Consider the following 23,658-nt stretch of genomic DNA (forward strand, 5'->3'; position numbering starts at 1 on the left):
ACTAATACTGAGAAAAGATCATAGTCCAAGTAATTGATACTTTTCAATCCATTTTAAGAGTCTAATATTTATCATGACATCCATCATAATTTTTAAAATCACATTAATTATCTCTTCCTCTAGACTGTAATCCATTAAGGATTATAGTTGTGTTTTATTCATTATTTTGTTTTGGGGGTTAGTCACTGGCTTTGTACTAGGAGCTTAAATATTGTATTGAACAAATTTCACTTAAATTGAATTGAATTGGTTAAATAATTTTGAGAAAGGCAACAAGGATGGAATACTATGAAATGTCCATACCTAAGTTTAATAATTAATCAAAGCCAATGAATTTTTTCTTAACTCTTCCTTTCTCATAAGAGCTATTTTTAATGAAGATGATCACTTCCTTATGCATATATACTTTATTTGCTATATATGTATAATATTTCTTTCCATCATCTTTTCGAGAGAGCTAACCCTGTTAGGAACATGACTATTTTTTCACTTATCTTGTACATTATTCCTCAAACAACCCCCCAAGCTCTGCTGCTTTTGTAGAAATTTCTTTCTTGTGTTTTAGTTTGTCTCCTATTATAAAAACAAAATTTTGTATTAAGTTACATTTTTCTAGAATTAAGTGTTATCAAAAAGTTAAATATTGCATGGTTTTTTGTATATGAGAACCCTAAAATACAAATGAATACGTAAAATAAAGAATTGTTAGTAGGGACCAAGAAGGCAGACTCTTGAAGCGGGTTAAGTGGGAGGAGACAAAGAGATTGAAATAATTAAGATGTGTTATAAGCATTTACCATTTCAGCAACTCTGACACCACTGTTGTGTTTTGAAAACATACACCAATTTTTTAAAAAGAACAAGATTATTATTAATAATGTCTTTTTGAAAGATTTTTGTAAATATTGAATGCTATTAGTCAGTGTTGCTTACTTTCAAAATTACACTTAAGCAGTAAAAATTAAAAGTATTGTCTTGGTAACTTTTATCATTGCTGAGACAAAATAACCAATACCCACAAGTTAAAAGAGGAAAGGTTTATTTCACTTCGCAATTTGTAGAGGTTTCATAGTCAGCTGGCTCCAAGGCAGGGTGGCATGGCAGACAGGCAGAAGGCAACAACAGCAAGCAGGAGAAAGCCTGCCTTCTTTCTGTCCCTTTATGTACCATCCAGTCTACAGACCTGTTGATTGGTGCCACACATACCAAAGGTGGGGCATCCTTAATCCTGGCATTACAGTTTTAATCTGAGTATCACGACTTTAATTCACATTCACACACCCTAACCCAGCCACTTTCAAAACTCCCCACCTATGAGAACATGAGGCTTTAGGAGTAAGTACATCTAGATGCAAGGCATCACAAGTATATTCTCTTGGAAGTGTGTGAGTATATCAGTAAATTAATCTTAAAATGTTCAAAATAATATCCACACAAATTCTTAAATGTGATATAACCAAACTTAGTAGATTTTTAAGGTATAGTATTGACTTAAAAATAAGTTTTTCCATAGGCTAAATTTAGAGACTTCTTAACTGTTGTAATAGTTTGTTCCTTAAAGCAATGTCCCTAGATTCAGTTGAAATATAATTTTAACTTAAAAGAAAAAGTCAAAGCTAGCCATTTATATATTGACAGGTCCCATAAAATCATATAGACTTCCACTGAATCTAAGACCACCTTAAATATTAAGTTGCACTGTTATTTTATGATTCATCAGGACAAAAAAAAAGAAAAACATAATATCTACTAAAGACACAATTTCTCAATATTTAGAATTTCATTTTATAAATACTAAAAGCGTTTGTTGACTTAAATGCAGAATTTAATTATTTTAATCATTGTTGAATATTTTATACTGCATACACACACACATATATACATACACATATTGGAAAATATACATTAAATAAATTGGAAAACACATTCCTAAAACTTCTTCCCATTCATTATCTGACTCAATGCCCACTGAATAAGATTGTTCTCTTTGCTAGTGAGGCAACATACTATAACAGAGCTGCCATTTTCTCTGCCTCTTTCATCTAAACTGCTGTATTCGTTCTGTAAGTTTTAATGTTGTTATCTTCACCTTATCAGAATTTATCAACAGATCTCTTGAGCAAAAATCGAGATTAATTTTTGTATTCCTTTTTCAAATACTCCTTAAGGTTATTGACTGAGATGTGGGGCATTAAGTATGGTTGACACAAGTCACAGGAAATAAATTCAAACATGTTTAGGCTATGGTAGCTACATTATTACCTGTCACTCCCACGTAAACGTATTGGAAGAAGCCACCAAGTGTAAAACATCCAAGGGTGAAACATTTAGCTATTTAGTAATAATAATAGCTAAAATAATATGATGTGAAAACAGTGTCTTAAAATGAGTGAAATAATGTATTAAAGAATAATCAAAGACTCAGATAATAAAATATAATTTGAACATTAGTTAATGGCATGTATGTATATATACACATACACATTATCCTTGAAAATGAAATTTTGTACAATTGTAACAAACAGGTAGTTTGAGAAAGCTCTAGTTTTTGTTACAGAAATTTTATTGGCATTTTAGACATTTTAGCTATGCTCTATTAAAAATTTTCCACTAGACTTCAAATGATTAGTCATAAGGATCTCTAGCTTAAATATTTGTAATTTATTATTTTATGTGCCTTCTCATACAGTACCTGTATATTTTTTAAAATAGGGATGTGAACCTTATGTATTAAACACATGTACTAGTAAACTAGAATTTTAAAAGATAGCCTGTCAACCGGAAGTAGTGACACATGTCTAAAATCCTAGCTACTTTGGAAGCTGAGGCAGGAGATGGCCTATGCCCAGAAATTTAAGGCCAGCATACACAACATAGGGAGATCTCATCCTTAAAAATATGCATCCATCAAACTGATTATCTGTGAAATATTGAAAAAAGTCATTATTCTACATCTGAACTAATGTTTCCCTTAATAATTAAAATATACTTTCTCAGCTTTCAACATTAATAAATATTAAGGATAAATAAATGAACCCATCAACTGAATATTTCTTACTCTCCTGTCTACTTCAGGTCCCATCAGTAGTATATTGGTAAATAAATATGGCAGCCGGCCAGTGGTAATAGTAGGAGGCTTACTATGCTGTTTGGGAATGGTTTTGGCATCTTTCAGCAACAGCGTGGTGCAACTTTACGTCACTGTGGGCTTCATTGGAGGTAAGCCAAGTTTTGTTTACAGTTTATTTTTCTAATACTTCTATTTTTTTGCAAAACTCTATGAAAAGGATGAATAAAAACTTCTTATTTTCTTTGAATGTACTTTTAAATGCAGTGCTATTGTAAAGTATTATTACTCAGTGCATTTAAATACCAGCTATGGAATGACCAAACATTTCACTTCAAGAAATGAAAAATCTTACCAAGTTATGTATTGCTATATAAATATTAAAAAGACAGTAGCTTTTATTTGTTTTTACTTCCTCATTTTTTATTCCTTAACCAGGTGATATGCTATTGTAAACAAAGACTTTCTGGTATAAATAAATAACTTCCTTTTTTCCTATTTTTTGTTCTTTATTCCTTTTTAGGATATCTGAGCTTCCACTGGTACTATGTTAAAAACAGTGTCAAATATTTATAGTCTAGATTTATCTTAAGTGATAAGACTATTGTTGCCTGTGTTCTGATTGATGGTAGAGGTCCTTTGCCCTATTCCTCAGTGATCTTATTTAAAAACTTGATGAGGCACTTTGCAACTAGCACAAACATTTAAAATGACATACTGCTAGTTCATTACCATTGTGTCTCATATAGGATACCTATTGACTCAAACTGACCTGAAATTGTACAATTGGAAAGCTCTAATTTTTGCCCAAACAATAGATTTCATTTTAAAAATCCATTCAAAATTTTATGAAAAATTAGTGTAATCACTGAATGTTTGTTTCCCTTATGTTCACAGATAAAAAGTAAATATATTTCTTTTTTATAGTGATTTGAGATCAGTCTAACTTTACATTCCTGTACTATTTGATGAGATAAAACAGCTATATTAAAGGATATAGTAATAGTGATGTTAAAATCTTTCTCTGCAACTTGTGCACATTTCTCTGAACTTTTAATATGTAATTTTTTGAATATATTAAATGGAAACTTTCTTATATCTAAGCATTGTCATAGAGAATGTCCTTTGTGCAGACATACTGACTATCTTCCATTTGATAATCAAAGTCAGGATGGGTTTACAAATAGATGTAGTAAATAGAAGATGATTTGTGATATTCCTGTACCAGCAATTACAATAGCTTTATTGTTAGTCTAACTTAAAATTTCATTCTTTTGGGTCTTGAAATCTTCCATGCTTCTAGAGTCAGCTGCTATACATGATTAGGAGAAATTTACCTGAAGTGATTATCAGCCAACTTGGTTTCTGGCTTTGGTTTCTGAAAGACATATATAGCTTTTAAAACTGATTCAGCATATACTCTCTGTATGTTCAGGGGTAAATTAGTCTTCATGTGCTTCAGTCTCCTTGTCTATAGTTATTTTCTTTGGGAGATGCTAAATGATTAATATACAAAATGACTATATAGTAGTTTGCACAGTATCCAGCCTTTTTTTTATAACTAAATATTAGAAAATCATAATAATTATAGTGTCATTTTTATAACATCAGTTGTAGAACTTACTTGATTTTGGTAAGACCCTTTTTTATGTTGTTGAGTGAATTGGACCTCAGAAAATCTTTAGTGTTATGCCCAGTCCTACAGAGCAGGCAAGTAGATAGGGAAGATTCAAATCTGTTGGTTTCAAGTTTTATATTCATTTTACCAAGCTAGAATGAGAAATAAATGTCAACTATGTCTTAACAAAAGCAAGTTAACATCTGAAGACAAAAGCTTCAGAATTGGCAGGGAATGGGGAGATGACATAGCTTAAGAAAATTAGAAACACATTACTTGGATTTTAATGTAGATTTTTCTGCTTACAAGTTACTTGACCTTAGGCTGGTCAGTTTCATTATTTATAAGTTGTGTCCAATTACACTTACTCTGCATTTCTCATAGGTATGGCAAGGTAGCATTAGCTATCATGCTGTCCTGTTAGTCTCCAAAGCTTGTTCTTGGTCCTTTGTCAGCTTTTAAACACCCTTCTACTAACTCAAAATGTTTATATTACAGGATTGGATTAAGTATTTATAGTTAGATGTATATGTCCTAGAACTTGAATACTTAACAATTTTGCAGTACTGTTTCAATTTAGGTAAATTAATAAACATAATTCTTACTTCTCTAACACCTGATCTAACATAGGGTAATTCCTAAAGGCAAAAAAGAGAGGTAGTTTTATCTTTTAAAAAGTACTTTAGTCATTACTATTGCTAAACAGTGCCTTGGTGAATGACAAAAGGAAATTCACTTCTCAAAGGTAGTACTCAACACTGCCAAGGAGTTTTGTAGATGGTGCGAACTTTGGTCCATGTAAATAATCAGGTTTAATCCCAGAAATAAAAATATACTTCAAGCAAAAGAATTTTTAGTTAGTACATATGTGCATCTATATACATTAAATGTGGAATATGAGTGATGTAAAAGTATGAAATATAATGGCATGAAATTATTTTATTATTTGCATGGCATTTAAAAATATCTTTGAAGAGATGTAAGAGTATTACAGTTACTCTGTTCATGTTTCTTTACCTCTGAAAAGAAATTTCTCATTTTTAAATTTTACTCTTGTTTACAAGGAAGAAATCTATTCTATGTATTCACATATGAATACATATGTAAGAGATTATTTATGGAATTGAATGATTTTAATTAAGAATTAATAGTTTTGTCATTAAAACCTATCCTGTGATTTTCCAGACATCAGTAAAAGTTCTGGCTTTATTTTTGTGTTTAATTGAAAGGAATATGAAACAATCATATGAAGTGTACAGTTGTGAAAAACGTTTTAGCTTTTTACAATTACATTTATATTTGCAATTCTCAAAAACTGCTCCCTACTGTTGCATTTTTGGTTCTGGCTTGTCCACTTAAATGTACATTTTGAGAGTAATTTCTATTGTAAATGGCATAATGTGTTCATGTTTTCTTTTTCCCTTTTGTCTTGTTCTTTTAGGTTTAGGTTTAGCCTTCAACCTGCAACCAGCCTTAACAATAATTGGCAAATACTTCTATAGGAAACGACCCATGGCAAATGGATTGGCCATGGCAGGAAGTCCTGTTTTCCTAAGTACATTGGCCCCTTTCAATCAGTTTCTTTTTAATACTTACGGCTGGAAGGGAAGCTTTTTGATTTTAGGAGCTATATTTTTGAATGCCTGTGTGGCTGGGGCCCTCATGAGGCCCCTTGGACCCAAACAAATTACTTCTCACTCTAAAACTAAGGTTGGCATAAGAGAGGAAAGTTCGGGTTCAAAGAAAATCCATAAGAAATCAATAGCACAAAAAATTAATCAATATTTAGATTTCTCCCTTTTTAAGCATAGAGGATTTCTGATCTACCTCTCTGGAAATGTCATTATGTTTCTAGGTTTTTTTGCCCCTGTTATATTCTTGGCTCCATATGCTAAAGACCAGGGAATAGATGAGTATTCTGCAGCTTTCTTGCTGTCTGTAATGGCTTTTGTTGATATGTTTGCTAGGCCAAGTGTAGGATTAATTGCAAACTCCAAACTTATCCGACCACGAATCCAGTACTTCTTCAGCTCTGCAATCTTGTTCACTGGAGTGTGCCATCTTTTATGCCCTCTGGCCAAGGATTACACAAGCCTGGTGATATATGCTGCATTTTTTGGCTTTGGGTTTGGCAGTGTTAGCAGCGTCCTCTTTGAAACCCTCATGGACCTTGTTGGTGCTCAGAGGTTCTCCAGTGCTGTGGGCCTTGTCACAATTGTGGAGTGTGGCCCAGTTCTTCTTGGCCCTCCTCTTGCCGGTAAGAATATTTCTCACCAAAAAAAGCAAAGAACATAATATAAATAACCATTAACTGAGACTTTCTTTACAGTAAATAATGTGATTTGATTAATGCTAATTGCCTGAGAGACAGTGGAGATATTAATTTAAGTCTTACTGTGTATTTTACAGTTTCATAAAAAGTTCACTTTAGACCCAAATTTGTTTCAAAGCCAGACCTATGAATTTAAAAACTTAGGTTGTTAATGAGAACATAAGTTTCAGGATTTTTAATCATATTAGTTGTTTTGTGCTTTTAAGAATGCTACCACAAAACTAAAAAACACAACTTTATCATTGCTGAACAGGCTTCTGTTCTGCTTACATAAAAATGCCATAATGTCCTCAAAAGGTCAGAATCAGATTTTTTTCTATAGTACATTAGTCATATTAATTTTGAATTTATTATTCAGGTAAGGGAGGCATATTTCTGTATCACTAATACAGAATGCAAGGGTAAAGGAAAATTCGCCCACAGTTGTTTTATTGTTGAGCATATAACTTATATTCCATAAAGATTCCCTTAAAGAGTCCCTTTAGATTTTAAGATCTGAAATATTTCCAAAGATACCTATAGAAGTGTCTGTCTTAAATTAACCAGTAAGGAAAGTAAGAACATGTTTAAGGTGCCACCAAAAAAATTGGGAAACTGGTCTGAGTTTTAAAAAATGGAGAGAAAAAGAAAAAGAATTTACCACAGAAGCACTGTATTTTTTGTGGACTTTCTTAGAATTATTTTATGGCTCCTTTTGAAATATAGTTATGAGGGGACTGGGATTTAGCTCAGTGGTTCCGCTGCCTGCCTCACAAACGCAAGGACCCGAGTTCGATCTCTGGTACCAAAAAAAAAAAAACAAAAAAACAAATATAGTTATGAGTACTTTTGAGAGAAAATAATATGTCTGTGATTTAAACACACATGTAAGTCTGTTTTTGAAATTGAGGCTCTGTTTAGTCATAGGTTGAAATGATACACATATTAAATTTTTTTGTGTGGACCAATCTTTTCCAGTAACCATTATATATTATTTGACCAATACTGAATTTTATTCACTTAGATTCTTGGCCTGCCTTCTAGTGCTCAGCTAAAGCTAAGTATAAAATTTTGTATGCATTTAGTCAGCTGTCAATCTGACTATAGGATAACAAGAAACCATTTTGAAAGTGGGAAAATTTATGTTTAATTTGTTAATCTTTTTTTTTTAGTACCAGGGATCAAACTCAGGACCTTGCGCTTGTGAGGCAGGTGCCAGAACCACTGAGCTAAATCCCTGGCCCTAATTTGTTAATCTTAATGCTGTCACTGACCTCAGCATTCACTTTTCCACTTGGTTGAGAATGCATGAAAGGGTCCGGGGATTTAGTTCAATGGTGCTGTGCCTGCCTTGCAAGTGCAAGGTCCTGAGTTTGATCCCCAGTACTGGAAGAAAAAAAAAATGCATGAAAGCTGTTTGTAAGACCTTAGTGATGTAGTTGTTGGCTTGTAGGTGGTATGTCTCTCAATACAGATATACAGTGTAACAAATCAATTGTCAAAATACAGAGAAAGCCATTAGGTTTTTTAAAATTGATCAACGAGTTGATTTTGTTATATGAGAGCACAATTGTCCTATCTTTCCATTTAGAATTAATGTGACCAAATGAGATTTAGAGACTGTATATTAACAACTAAATTATAACTGTCAGCAGAGAAAAATTATATAACCACACTTGTTGAGATGAAAAAAGTATCATGTCAAGTCAGAAAGATTAATCTGACTTGTCCACTCCTACTTGTGATGAGACCCTGCATCAGTAATATATTTTTAAAATAATTTCAATAACAGTGCCCATTGTGTGTACTACCAGACTACCATGTCCCTAGTACCAGTGGTGGTAATCGATAGCAGACCCATTGTTGAAACTGAGAGTGTAGCCATGAGATAAGTTTTCTTCATGGTACTTCTATCACCTGATTACCCCAGATATTCCTTGACTTTGAGTCAGACTTCTCTTTGGCTTCTTCTCTTTGTTTAATCATTGATGAAATTGTGTCTAGCACACAGTAGGTACTCAGTAAATATTTTTTTATGTTGCTGTGATTACTTCTTACATGCTTGCCATTTTTAATACTAATCCCATTAGTAGGGCAGTGAAAGGTGGAGAGAGTGTGGTTTTTATTTATTTATTTTTAAGACTGATCTTTCACGATGCAGTCATAAAAACTGAAGCTTTATTTCTAGAAAGCATATCTGATGTGCTGATGTTAAAAAATTTCCAGAACATTTAGAAAATATGCTGAGAGTTCAGCCCAAAGTGATATTTAACTGAGAGGGTCATTGACATTAGGTTTTTGTGTTTTTAAATGTAACAACCAACGACTGTATGACTATAAATATTTGACTAAAGTTTTGAAGGAAAATCAAAAATGTGCATTTTTGTTATGTTTATGTATATGATATGCTTACTCAAGCTCATTCTATCTTCTACTCAAGACAGAATTTTATTCAAATAGATAAATACTGCAAGTAGCTACTGAATAGGTTCCAGTTAGAATGCTCACTAAACAGACAGGTCTACATCAAAGGTCTACATCCAAATCTCTTGGAATGTATATGATAAGTAACATAGATTTGTAAAGAGTAAATTCTGCTGTTAATAATTATTAAGAATTGAATGTCTTTGTAAATAGGGAAGGGTGGAGGGGGTGAAGGGAGGACAAGGAATGGGGAAAAAATAAGAACCAAGATATGTCATGTATAGGTACAAGTACCCAATGATAAATGTAAATTATTGTATACCTAAAATGCACCAATAAAAGAATTTAAGGAAAAAAAAAGAATTGAATACTTAGATGAGCAAGAATCAAAACTAAATATAAGCTGAAAAGGAACACCAGGCTAGTTTTCAAATGGTCTTACTAATAAAGTGAACAATGGTTCTTCCTGATCAGTTTGGCCTGATGCTATCACTCAGAAAAAGTTAAAAAAAAAAAAAAAGCATTTAGCCCTGAAAGTGGTACAGCACTTAACAAAGAGGTTGGATGAAGCCATTTTACAAAGTAGTCAAGAATATGAGACTCAGGTGGACTTCAGTCAGAGGCCTCGTTCTGCCGTGCACTGGCTGTGTAACCACGGTCAGATTACTTCACAGTGATTGTAAGGATCAAAGGAGTTATTACATATAAAGTACTCAACCGGTGCGGAATAGAGCAACATTTAGTACTTTCAGGAATCATGTAAGAGCCTTTGGTTCTCTGAAAATGTAATTTTTTCCTCTTTATTGAAGAGAAAAGAAAGCATAGGAAGATGAAGCAATCTAAACAAGTATGCTGTGAATAGATACATATACTTCATTGTATATGTATAGGTACAAAAACATACCTCACACTTATGTGTATTTCTGAACACACAAACTTGTCTTGGTTGAACATTTTTATTGGGGGAAATAATTTGCAATAACTTTAATGTACTGGGAATATAATGTAAATCCCTGTATATATCTTTACTAAACATATATAGAAGTCCTGATCTAGAATATTTTTTGTTTTAAAGTCTAATTTGACATTAATTTAAATAAGAAGCATGCATTTTTGTCTGGGGAAGAGTTCATTGTTTTTGTAACTGTTTTATTATGCCATCCTAAAAGATGTTCTTTGTCTCTTAGGTAAATTGGTGGATGTAACTGGAAAATATGAATACATGTATATGTCCTGTGGGGCTATTGTGGTAGTAGCAAGCATATGGCTGCTCATTGGCAATGCTATAAACTATAGACTGCTCGCAAAGGAAAGGAAGAAGGAAGAAGCAAGGAATAAAGATGCACAATCACATGAATCCAGAGAATCTGAACCCTTGAGCAAACCCAAACTTGATGAAGTTATTGTCAAAGCTCCAAAAGCACAGAATACTCCTTCAGAAAGAGAAACTAATATTTAAGAAGAATCACATCTCTGAATTGGGTTTATGAATTTACTTAGGAGTTTGTTTTTGCTTTTTAAAATATTGGAAAAGTTTTTCATTGACACAAGGAGTTACAACTAAAGAGGGAAATGAGATTTTCCTAAATAGCAAATTATAAATTAGTTTTTGAAAATGTGTATGAGTAGTTAAATTTTGAAATTATGCATACATATAATCCATGCAGTTGGTGTATTTCCGTACATGACTCAGGATTTCGTGGTGAAAATACAAATTTCAGAGTCTTCCATTGACTTCTGTTCTTGGTTATAGAAAGAGATCTGAATCCCATACTCCTGGTTTAATTAATTAGAAGGAATATTTTTAACCCCATACATTGATCTTCACTTTTTATTTGATATTAAAGCATGAAAAAGGATTGAGGAAAAATAATTTATCTTCCCAAACACACACACATACAAACCCACATAAACAGAGTACAGTATCTGGAGAACAGAATAAATGAATAAATTCAAGAATCTTATCATAGTTATTTTAAGTTTAAAAAAATCCATGAGCACAAAAGAAATGTATCATATGTGCATACTCTTCTACAATGTGGATTTTAGATAAGCACATGGATGAAAATGAGAGTGATCTTAATTCCAAAATGCAAATGGCTACTATAAAAATATTTGATATATAAAATAGCTTTGATTAAAAAAAAAGGAAAGATTACATTTCACACCATTACTTCTGAACACTCTAAGGCTAGATTAATCCAGACACATGATTTCTTCAAGGGGTTGCCATTAGTGTCTAGTGGTAAAAAATAGAACCCTCAAGTAATTTTTCAGAATTCTTACCTAACAGTAGGAATATGAATGGCACCTTGCAATGAACTATGTCCACCAATTTTTTAAAGGATTTTAGTTCTTAATTCAGAAAGTAATAACCAGAGATTTATTCTAACTAGATGTCAGTCAGTATCCACTGAACTGAATATCGAAGAATAAACCAGAATCCTAGTGGACAGTCTAGAGAGAGAGAAAATTCAATTTTCTCCAACACATAGCTGTTATTTGAGGTCACTGTTCTGAATAATCCATGTCAGTCCAGCTGACTGAGAGAGGGAATCCTTTTAGTTTTCTCAGCTCCTCCCTTTTCATAAAAAGCAAAAGCAAAAAACAAACCATAAACAGGCCTTTTACTCAGCCCCTGATGATGTTATAGGAATAGTAGCACTGCAAAAGTCTGCCCTCTACTGACTAGACTTCATGCTGCCTATGGATATACCAGGAAACTACAGTAGGCTCCTAAAAACATAGGTTGTGTCACATGGAATTATAGGTATAGCTTAAAACAGCAAGAAGCTTGAAATATTGCAACCCAGGTTAATTTAGGAATTTCTTCTTTTAACTATGAAAACACCTAGGCCTCTGAATTCATCTTTAATACAGACACATTTGATAGTTTTGTGTTTTTAGAACTATAAATACCATAGCTAAACTCATAAATACTTACACTTATAAACCTGAAGTTTAATATGACTGACAAAAAATACTTAGTGCTTTATTATTGAAATGATGTCATTCTTGAGATGTCCAAGGGAATTTACCGTTAATTTTTTTATTGCCATAGAACAGGTGCTATTCTTATTTCTTATGAGACTGTACCTGGACACCAAGCTTTTGTAATAATTGACATTAAGAACTTGATTCATGAAATTTATGCATTATTTAAGCATGTGGCTCATATTTAGGGACCGATATAAAATTTCGGGTTTTTTTTCATTTAACGTTTGCTTTTCTGCCTATGAAGGGATATTTGTATTTTTCAAATATTAAATAAAACAAGATGTGCCAATATCATAGGTAAATAAATCAGGAAAAATGTGACAGTATATGGCTCTTTTTAATTTAGTTATACTCAGTCTTGATTCTTGAGTTAGTTGGTTTTAAATTAATGCTTTTGTATTCAATGCTGATTTGTCATAAGAAGTACAACATCATTGTGTAGTACATCTCCAATCCCAAACATTTCCAAAAAGTGTCTTGCATTCTCTAAAAATACGTAATTTAAACTAATATAGATATTAGACCATTATGGAAATAAGTAGCAAAGTAAGGTTTTAGATGTAAAACATTCTTTTTCATTACCTGCTAGTAGAGGCATGTGCTTGGGTGCATTCTAATGCCTTCTCCATGGTAGGAGGTTTCTATACTTATTGAGAGTCAAGTCAAAACCAATTTACATTTGCTTTATTACTCTTTGGTTGCCTTCATTAACTCTTCATTTTTAATACTGACTACATTAATTTGTTAGAAAAGAAAGGGAAGTAAAATTGCAGATTCGAAACACATGAATAATGTGATATAGTCATGCCTGACAGTGGCACAGCACGAACTTACAAATATGCTTGCATATTCTTTCCCATACATATATGCTGAAAACTAAACAAGAACACACTTGATACAGTGACATAACAACCTACTAGATTCACAGTTGTTCCAGATAATGTAAATTATTCTGCTTGTTTGATCTCTCTACTCCCTTGAACTTTTTGGAAGAATTATTGCTTTAACAGAATCTTTTCAAAGATTGAGAAAAGAATCTTGGCCTCGAATTTGCACAATGATATAGTCACATAGTGGAGGAGGAAATAAGGGCTGGTTTCTGTGTCTGCAACAGTTAGTTCTGAGGGTATTTCTTTCCCCAAAGAATAACAGAGTTTTACATGTTCGAGATCAAAAACAAAGTCAGTCACCACTAAAAACCCTACAAGCCGTATTTACCATCATGAATTTGTATAGGAATGTTATGTAAACCAGAGTACTGAAATAATTCATGATCACTGTCTAGTTTAAATGTGTTGCTATTTGTGTTAACTGAACTTCCTATAGTTTTCACTATTTAACTTAGATATTCCTTCATAATTTATTAATAGAACTTGAGGATGGATTTGTCTTGACATGTTTGCGCCCTCTTTTGATCTTTTTTGGTTTCAACTAGCACAACATAAAAGAGCCAGTGGATCACGTGCCAGTGTGTTTCACATTGGAAGATATGATGTTTACTTAACATAAATTCACATAACTCATAAATTTTACTTGTTTTGTACCAAGTATTAGCCAATTTAACTCATGTGCTCATCGCCTTTACCTGAACACTAGAGAATAAGTAAAACAACTAGATTTGATATGTTCAAATTTGCACTTTAAATATCTAGTTATTTTATATTAGCCCTTCTCTGGCTGTTCAACATGACAATAAGGAATATAGAAAAAAGACCAAAAATATATAATACAATATTTTATATAGATATTATAAATACAGAGATAATCTTGATCAATTAGTTGAAACTTAGTTTTTATCAGAAATACCTTTTAAAACATCCTATCAGAGGCAGACTATCCCATACTAATAATGTAAGTTAGAAATCGTAACTATTACATTAAATAGGGAGGAAGAATACAGTATAAGATGGGAACTAATGTGTGGTGAATTTTACCCACACAATGCCTTTTAATAGTCAGATGAAAGCTATGCTAGAAGTTGTTAACTTGATGTAGTAAATGAGTGAAAACCAAAAAAAGATGCAGAATCTCCAAAGATTTCCCAAAGTTAAAAATTAATATGTGACTGAACCAAAATTGATAAGCAGAAAGAACTCCTGAAGTGTTCATACTGCATCTCAATAGATGCTATAGTGGCAAAGGGAGATAAAATATATGTATAAAAATTCTAAATCATCTATGAAAAAAATTAGACTTAAAATTAGAGCTAAAATTATAGTGTATGAACAAGAGCAAATAAGATTTGATTTAGTTGTATTAGAGATTACATTTAATATAGTCTGAATATAATTTTCAAATTGCCTGCTTTTCTTGTCAATGTAAAAGATTCCACAGTCAATATGATATCACAGTAATAATTGTTTTATGTAAATTTTTTCTCAACAAAGAGGCATATGACTCAGACATAATTTTCCCTGAAGTTGAATTTAGAAGAAAAATGTTATTTGTTATAGATAATTTCTGTGCTGGTTACCACTTCACAAAACATAAAAACTATATACTATAAAACGCTGTATTTAGAATTTTAGTGATTTTTCTCCATTAGTAGAATTACTCCAAGATACAAAGTAACAAAAAGGTATGAGATTCAGATTTTCTGGTTCATCTGTACAATGCATATTTATTTTTAATAAATGTCCTAGATTCCCATTTTTCAAGTTTCTCTGAACAGCTGTATTGCCACTTTTTCTCTACTTATTCTACAGAGAAAAATACTGCAACTGCTTTTGTCTTCTCCATCTGGACCTTTGAAGTCCTTAAAATGTATTTCTCCTCACCTCTGTTCAGGTGCACTGGTTTCTTCATTAAGTCATCCACGATACATTAGTCTGATTTATTTGTGATTCGCAAGAATGGCGGTCCCATAGCCAGGTGGATATTCTATTGGCCATAACCACTTATCTCTACAAATGGGGAAATTATAAATTTAAGATTTCCTGGACAGGGGAGGCATTTATCCGTCTAGGAAATATTTTGTTAATACGAGTTTTCCTTATGCAAGATAAATATATAATTAAATGTGATTTTTAAAAATCTAAAAAAAACAATCTTTCTGTTGTTGACACTTACTAATTCTCTTAAAGTGCCTGATAACTTTGAGAAACAAAGTTTACCATCACAATATTTCTCAGTCATGTGTCACACAGGCTTTCTCAGTGCAGTGACATCATTGATAAATCATACCTACTAAGTTTCTTACCATAATTGTTTACAATGCCAAATATCAACACAATGAGATTAAAAGCAAAATTAAAATCTTGCCCTTTTCTCCACACTTTTTTAAGATTGAGACTTTATTACATCCATATGCATGATCATGTTTGAGAATACACTTGAGTTGAGAATCCCAACAATCAGTAAATAATTATAATGCTTATTAATGAAAATCATGAATTAGCTTTTTAGATTTAATTAAAATGAATAGTTTTCTGAGCTCATATCTTTTATAATTCTGCTTTTCTTACTTGCTCTTAATTGTTCATACACTATAGTTTTAGCTCTTCACAAAGCCCTGTTATCTGGCTTTAGTCTTCTCTTTACTGCTTTTCCTTTAGTTTAATTCATTTATGCACAGATCCTGGCAGAATTACTGTAGTTAATGATATGTATAAGTTTTAATGTCTCTAACTTGAGACAAAAATTAAAATTGACTGGTGTAATACACGAAAATTTTTAGACAAAATTATTTCCCTCATCTCAATCTACTGCAGCTTAGCTTCTCTCTCCATTTTTATATAATTATTTTTAAAAATTATTTTCCTTTTTTACTGTGGATAGATAAACTAACCTCTTTCCATCTAAATATGAGCATTTTTACTATCAAATTCTTCGTTGGCAAGTTTAGGTATAATTATATTATTTGTATGCATTTCTGTTTTTATGTATTTCTATCTTTATATTTACTTCTTTAATAAGGTCTCCAACAGTCAAGATAATTCTATGGGCAATATTCACTGATCATGAATTTATTAACGTTGCAGCAAATATTTTTCTTCCCCTGATTATACAGGCTTTTGGTGGATTTTTGTTGTGTTTTTAAGCCAAATGTGACAAATTAAGATGGAGTCCTCTGTGTGAATGCACTGATACTGAATGCTGAGCACTCTATCCAGGCATAATAAACTGGTAAAAATTTCTGTTAAGAAGAGAAAAAGAATGAGATTTTTATCTCATAAACTTCAGGGTAAATTTTAAAACAGTTTTTTGGCCAAGACTTACTTTTTTTGGGGGGTGGTTTTCATTACTTTCATATACATCTAAAATAAGATGACTAGGTTAGGCCCATATAGAGACCTTGGTCATTAAAGTAGAGCACATATTTTTAACATATTATTCAATAGACTTTATTTTTCTACCACTTATTTTCTCTTTCTAATTAAAGTATGAGTATTTTTGGATTAAGTGAGATGGGATATGCGAGCTAAAATGTTTCTTTTCTGAGCAATTATAAATATTATTTTTATTTGGGTTATACTTTGTTTTTTATGTATTTATGTATCAAATTATATATTTAATTAACTACATCCTCTCAACTTTCTTTGCTAATTTTGTTAGATATCACATTTTTACTATGCAATACTAGACTAAACCAGATTAAGGGCTTTGTCTAAATATATATTAATCCCCCAAGTAAATGAAGGATTGGAAACAGAATACAGGTCTTTTGATTTATAACACATTTTTCTTTCTCCTGCGCTATTTAAGCCATTTTGTTGATAATGATAACCTTTATTCAGTCATTTAAAACACACTTGATAAATCCTGTATATCCTACATAAATATTTTTCTCCAATTATATTTTGTAAAATCATGTTTGCAAACTTACATTGAAGAATATTTGCTGACTGCAACAGGAGATAATTCTAGATACATCGGATAATAACTAGTGAGTAGGATGAATAATTTTGCACAAAGTATGTCAATTATTAATAGGAAAGACATTAAAAAGATATCAATATTGTGTTAATAAAAATGATCTATCAGTATTTCATTAATTGCTTTTTTATAACATATAAACAGCATTCATTTATTTTTTAAAATAAAATTCCAGAGCATGGAATACACAGTACAAGTTTATTAATTATGTGCAAGAAATTGTTGCCATTGTATAATCTGAGGAGATAAGCCCTGCAGTATTGCTTTTTAAGAATGTAAAAATGAGTTTAAAAAAGTATTCAAATACAGCACATCTGAAAATATTTTTTAAATGGTTATTTCACCTAAATAAATTGTACTAAACTCCATAGCCATTTTGGGAACAGTATAGATATTCTTTTATGTTAGTGATATCATCTACCTCCATCATGCCTAGATAGAGTTTCTTTCTAGAGTTTTTGTTTCATGTACCTCTGGAAAAATAGCAACAAGAACAAGTCATTCAGACAGATGATCTCTGGAGGAAGAGTGATGGCTATTCGAAATTCCCCAGGGGAAAGTATAAAAACAAGAATATACACTCTGCTTCATATATTGGGTGTTCACTGAAATCTTCTGTGAATAGGGAGGTCCTAAACACATCTATAGTTACTGATGTGTTTGGTTCGATTCAGCCAAATTGGGATACAAATACCACGTTTGCTTTGTTGTCATGACGGAGGGCAGCCCCAGCATCCACGATGAGTGCATCTATTAAATACTGTAAGGTCCTTTCTTTGTAACCAGGACAAAAATAATATACTTCAGTTAGGTATGTCAGGTATTGTAATTCCTATGTTGAAAATGAAAAAGCAGGGTCTCTTGACATGTTTACTGAAATTGATATTTGATTGGAAGTTTTTTACATAAAAGCGTTACCTCTTAAATATTTTAAAGTGAAGTGTTAATTATTTCCTGGAATAATGTCCCATTTTTGAGGGACTTGGAGAAAAATTTCATTTAATATTATGTACTCAACAAATGTTTCTTTCTCATTCAATATTAAATTGGAGCAAATCATACAAATAAGATTTGGAGGATAAAAGTTGTGCATAATACCTTTTTACTACTAATAAGACATATATAAGACATTCCTTTGCAACAAACGCACTGAGCTAAGTTTTATGGGAATTCCTTAAGTGATCTGATTTAGGAGTTGATCTGTAGAGTTTTTCTCATGTTTATGCTCTATTTTTATGATTTTTTTAAGTGGAAAAAATAAAATACAATAGCTTTGTTCTGTAGGAATCTTAACGACCATTGAACAAATCACCACATGGTCTATCAGCTATAGTTAGTTACTATGATAGTGAAATAAAGACAAGAGTGGTTTTGCTTGCTGGACACCTAAGATGATTTGACCTAAGTCATGGCTATACTATTTCATTCTTTTAAAGGTTAATAAATATATAAAATGATTCATTTAAACACCTGTCAAAGTTTAAAATTTTAAAAGGCTCTTTTTGCCTTCTTACAGATGAATGTACTTAGTGATTGTGGATTGATCTTACTATATTTATTTCTGGATTTTTTTTTTTAGCACTTCTGGTTAGCAAATAATACCTGTAAAAAATAACCAAAAACGGTAAAACTTGCATTTTCATATAAATACATATTTTGTTTTAATGAAATTATATGTAGATTTATTTAAATCAGAAATATATTGTGTTGATCAGCTCAAGTGTTTCTGCTTCCTCGCTAAGCAAACTTATTTGGGTACTATCATTTTTCACTCACCTTTCAGCCATACCACAGTGTTATATGGGCCTAATGTTTTAGAAAAACATATGCTGTAGTTTCTAAGTTTCACTGCACAAGAAATTTGAAACTAAATGTTGACTTCCTCTGTGGGGATACACATTTTGTTGCAGTTTTGCATATATTTCCAAATTCATCTCTTTTGTACTAGACTGTGAGCTCCTTGTAGACAAGCTTGTTACCTTAATTAGAATAACATTTTAGCATAAAATAATTTGTTATTGAAATGAATCGGTGGATCTGGATGATTAGAATGCTACAGTGTCTATCAACGTATATTAGATAAATTCTCTAATATCAAAAGTAAGATATAGAAACTGGTGTGATATTTTCTTTACTTAAAATTGAAACCTTGATTTAAGAATTCATTTTTATTTTCTCAGTCAAACATTCTATGCAAATCCTGAAATATGCAACAGCTAATCTTTATGGTACATATCAATTAGTTTTACTTCCTTTACAAAATCAGAAATGCTCTATTTAAGCTTCCTGGAAATGTTGACAATCATTTTAATGACTAAAGGTGCTACTTATTTTCTAAAATTTCCTTGATCATAAATGCTCCTGTCTGCTGAGCTTTATTTATTCTTTTGGGGGGGGGCAATAAAACTAGAATATTTTTGTCTGAATTATGCAATTTGGCACTGTGTGTATGCCTTTGTATTCTATTATCACTGTATTTTAATTATTTCTTACTGCTTACTAATTTTATTGCAGGCTTCTGCTATTTCTTAGATGTACTTGAATATATATTTCTATAATATGTAAGAAAAAATGCTGCTTATTAAAATTAAGATGACAAATAAATGTTCTTGTAAAATTTTGGAACTGAAATCTATATTTCTTCTTCTTAAGGACCATTAAATGTTATACTACTCTATACTAATCAAATAATACTAACACCAGCTCACATATATGGGCACTTCTTTTATCTGAATATACATACCAAATAATATCAATGGAACAATGGATGTCAGGCACAGTGATATATAATATTCTGTATATATCATACAGAGTAGTTTTACTGCCCAACAAATCCTCTGTGTTCCACCTGTTCATCCCAAATCCTCAAGCTTTAGCAACCGTTTGTCATTTTACTATCTCTGTAGTTTTGTATTTTCCGGAATATCTTGTAGTTCGAATCATATATCATACTGCCTGCCACATAGTAATATGTATTCAAGTTTTTCATGTACTATCCGTATTTCTTGACTTGATAACTCATTTTTAGCTGAATATTTCATTGAATGTTCCAATTTAGTCACCTTCTGAAAAGCATCTTTACTGCTTCCAACTTTGGGCAGTTATGAATAAAGCTGCTGTGAACATTCTTGGCCAGGTTTTGTGTGGACATAAGTTATCAACTACCTTGTGTAAATTTGGAGAATGATAATTGCAGATCATATCGTTAAAATATATCTAGTTTTTGTAAGAATCCTCCAAACTCCCAAAGTGATTACCCCATTTTGCATCGCCACCAACAGTGAATCAGAGTTCCTATAAGTCCTAACTAGCATTTGGTGGTGTCAGTGTCCTGGATTGGGCTATCTAATATGGATATCTCGCTATTTTAATTTCTATTTCCCTATTGACTTCATGTGGGACACCTTTTCACATGCTTAATTGCCATCTGTATATCTTTTTGGTGAGGTGTAAATCAAGGTCTTTGATAAGTTATTTTTCCCTTAAATTCTTTTATTGGTACATTTTAGGTAACACATTTACATTTATTGCGTGCTTGTATTTGTACATGATGTATCTTGATTCTTATTTTTCCCCATTACCTATGCGTCCTTCACCCCCACCACCCTTCCCTAATTACATAGACTTTGTTTCTATCTTTTTTCTTTTCTCAAAATTTTTCCTTTCCCTCCTTTCCTTTCTCCTTCCCCTCCCACCACCCCTACCTGTTTGCACCTTTTCTTCCTATTTCAAATTATCAATTATTCATTTTAACCATATTAATTCTTATTTGCACTTTCAGTTTCTTACACTAGAGAAACTATTTGGTATGTACACATGTGTGTCCTATTTATTTCACTTCTGAGTGTGGCCTCAATATGCATCCATTTAGCTATAAATGTCTCTAGTTTCTCATTCTTTATGGCTGAGTAGTACTCCATTTTATAAAAAAAAACCCCACATCTTCTTTATCCCGTTTCCAGTTGATGGGTGCTTGGGCTGTTTCCAAGCTTTAGCTATTACAAACTGTGCCAGTATAAACATGGGTGCACATATATCTCTGTGGTATGATTCTTTTAATTCCTTTGGGAAAATCACCAGTAGGGGAATACCTGGGTCAAATGGGATCTCTAGCCCTAGTTCTTTGAGGTATCTCTACGTTAATTTCCACAGTGGTTGCACCAGTCTGCACTCCCACCACAAGGGAGAGGGGTTACTTTTTCCCGACACCCCCTCCAGCATTTATTATTTGTTGATTTCTTGATAGTAGCCATTCTTTCTGGGGTGAGGTGGAATCTCAGTGTTATTTTCATCTGCATTTCTCGAATGACCAGTGATGTTGAACATATTTTCATATATTTATTTGCTGCTTTTAATTCTTTGTCTGGGAAATGTCTGTTCATTTCAGATGCCCATTTTTGAATTGGGTTTTTGAATTGGGGGGGGGTCTGATTTTTTTCAGTTCTTTATATATTCTAGATAGTAGTCCTTTGTCTAAGGTACAGCTGCTAAAAAATTTTCCTGACATTGTAGGTTGTCTCTTCACTCTGTTGGTAGTTTCTCTTGCAGTGCAGAAGCTTTTTAATAAGATGAGAGCCCAGTTGTTGATTCTTTCTGCTAGTTCCTGAGCTACTGAGGTTTGGTTTATAAAGTCTTTTCCTATGCCAACGTCTTCAAGAGTTCTACCTAACTTATCTTCCAGCAAGTTTAGTGTTTCTGTCTTAATATTTATATATTTAATCCACTTCGATCTTAGTTTAGTGCATGGTGATAGGTATGGGTCTAGTTTTAATTTTTGCCAGGTTGAAATCCAGTTTTTCCAACACCATTTATTAAATAGGCTATCTTTCCTCCAATGAGGGTGGTTGGCTCCTATATCAAAGACAAGTTGGCTGAGTATGTCTGGAGTTGTTTCTGCATCTTCTAATCTATTCCACTGATCCTCCGGTCTTTGCCAGTACCATGCTGTTTTTATCACAGTAGCTTTGTAGTATAGTTTCAAGATGGGCATTGTGATGCCCCCAGCCATGTCTCTGTTGCCTAGAATTGTTTTTGCTATTCTAGGTCTCTTCTGGTTCCAAATAAATTTTTGGACTGTTTTCTCAAGTTCTGTGAAGTATATTTTTGGAAATTCAATTGGCATTGCATTGAATCTATATAGTAGTTTTGGAAGTATGCCCATTTTCACTGTATTAGTTCATCCTACCCAGGAGCAAGGGATTTGTCTTTCCATTTTCTTATATCCTCCTCGATCTTTTTAGAGTGCTGTAGTTTTCAGTGTAGAGTTTTTTTGCTTCCTTTGTTAGATTGATTCCTAGATACTTCATTTTCTTGGATGCTATTGTAAAAGGAATTGTTTTCCAAATTTCTCTCTCATTGAATCTATTTGTGTATAAGAAGGCTATTGTTTTTTGAGTGTTGACCTTATATCCAACTACTCTATTGAATCTGTCAATTCAGTCTAGAAGCCTTTTGGCCGAGTTTTTTTGGTCTTTGATATAAAGTATGTCATCAGCAAATAATAACAGTGTAACTTCTTCCTTTCCTATATTTATTCCTTTTATTTCTTTCTCTTTTCTAATTCCTGCAGCTAATGTTTCCAGAACTATATTGAACAGGAGTGGTGTTAGTGGGCATCCTTGTCTTGTTCCTGATTTTAGTGTGAAAGTATTCAGTTTTTGACCATTTAGTATGAGGTCAGCTATTGGTTTTTCATAGACAGCCTTAATCAGGTTGAGATAAAGACCTTCTATTCCAATTTTCTGTAGGGTTTTTATCATGAATGGGTGTTTGATTTTGTCGAATGCCTTTTCTGCATCTATTGAGATGATCATATAGTATATTACATTTATTGATTTACAAATGTTGAACCATCCTTGCATCCCTGGGATAAATCCGACTTGGTCAGGGTGTATGATCTTGATGACACTCTGTATTCTGTTTGCCAGTATCTTATTGAGAATTTTTGCATCTACGTTCAATAGGGAGATTGGCCTGTAGTTCTCTTTTTGGGTTGGGTCTTTCCCTGGTTTTGGAATCAAAGTAACACTTGCTTCCAGGAATGAATTTGGAAGCCTTGCTTCCCTTTCAATTTCCTTGATGAGTTTAAAGAGTAATGGTGATAGTTCTTTTAAATGTCTTGTAGAATTCAGCAGTGAAGCTATCAGGACCTGGGCTCCTCTTTGTTGTTAAAATTTTTAATTACATTTTCAATTTCAATCATTGTAATTGGGGTGTTTAGAATTTCTATATCTTCTTCATTTAACTTTAGCAATTTGTATGTATCTAGGAATTTGTCCATTTCTTCTGTGTTTTCCATTTTATTAGAGTACAGGTTCTTGAAGTAGGTATTGATGATCCTCTGGATTTCTGCTGGGTCTGTTGTGA

At 32.3% G+C, this 23,658-nt stretch overlaps 1 protein-coding gene across 20 annotated transcripts in view; it reads left to right on the top strand.

Annotated features, from left to right (window-relative positions):
* The window catches only part of Slc16a7 (solute carrier family 16 member 7), a 176,043-nt gene extending 156,122 nt beyond the window's left edge, over positions 1-19,921 (top strand). For 19 of the 20 annotated variants that reach the window (XM_087192113.1, XM_087192115.1, XM_021241341.2 and 16 more), the window contains 3 exons: positions 3,076-3,219; positions 6,127-6,942; positions 10,608-12,743. In XM_087192113.1, coding sequence (XP_087048239.1) covers positions 3,076-3,219; positions 6,127-6,942; positions 10,608-10,879 — 1,232 coding nt within the window. In that variant the 3' untranslated portion in view covers positions 10,880-12,743. 20 annotated transcript variants of the gene reach the window in all.
* Positions 19,922-23,658: the final 3,737 nt, after the last annotated feature.

The sequence above is a fragment of the Heterocephalus glaber genome, unplaced genomic scaffold (genome assembly GCF_053883595.1).
Source record: "Heterocephalus glaber isolate CG9 unplaced genomic scaffold, H.glaber_assembly_v1.0 deba00001569, whole genome shotgun sequence".
Lineage (NCBI taxonomy): Eukaryota > Metazoa > Chordata > Mammalia > Rodentia > Bathyergidae > Heterocephalus > Heterocephalus glaber.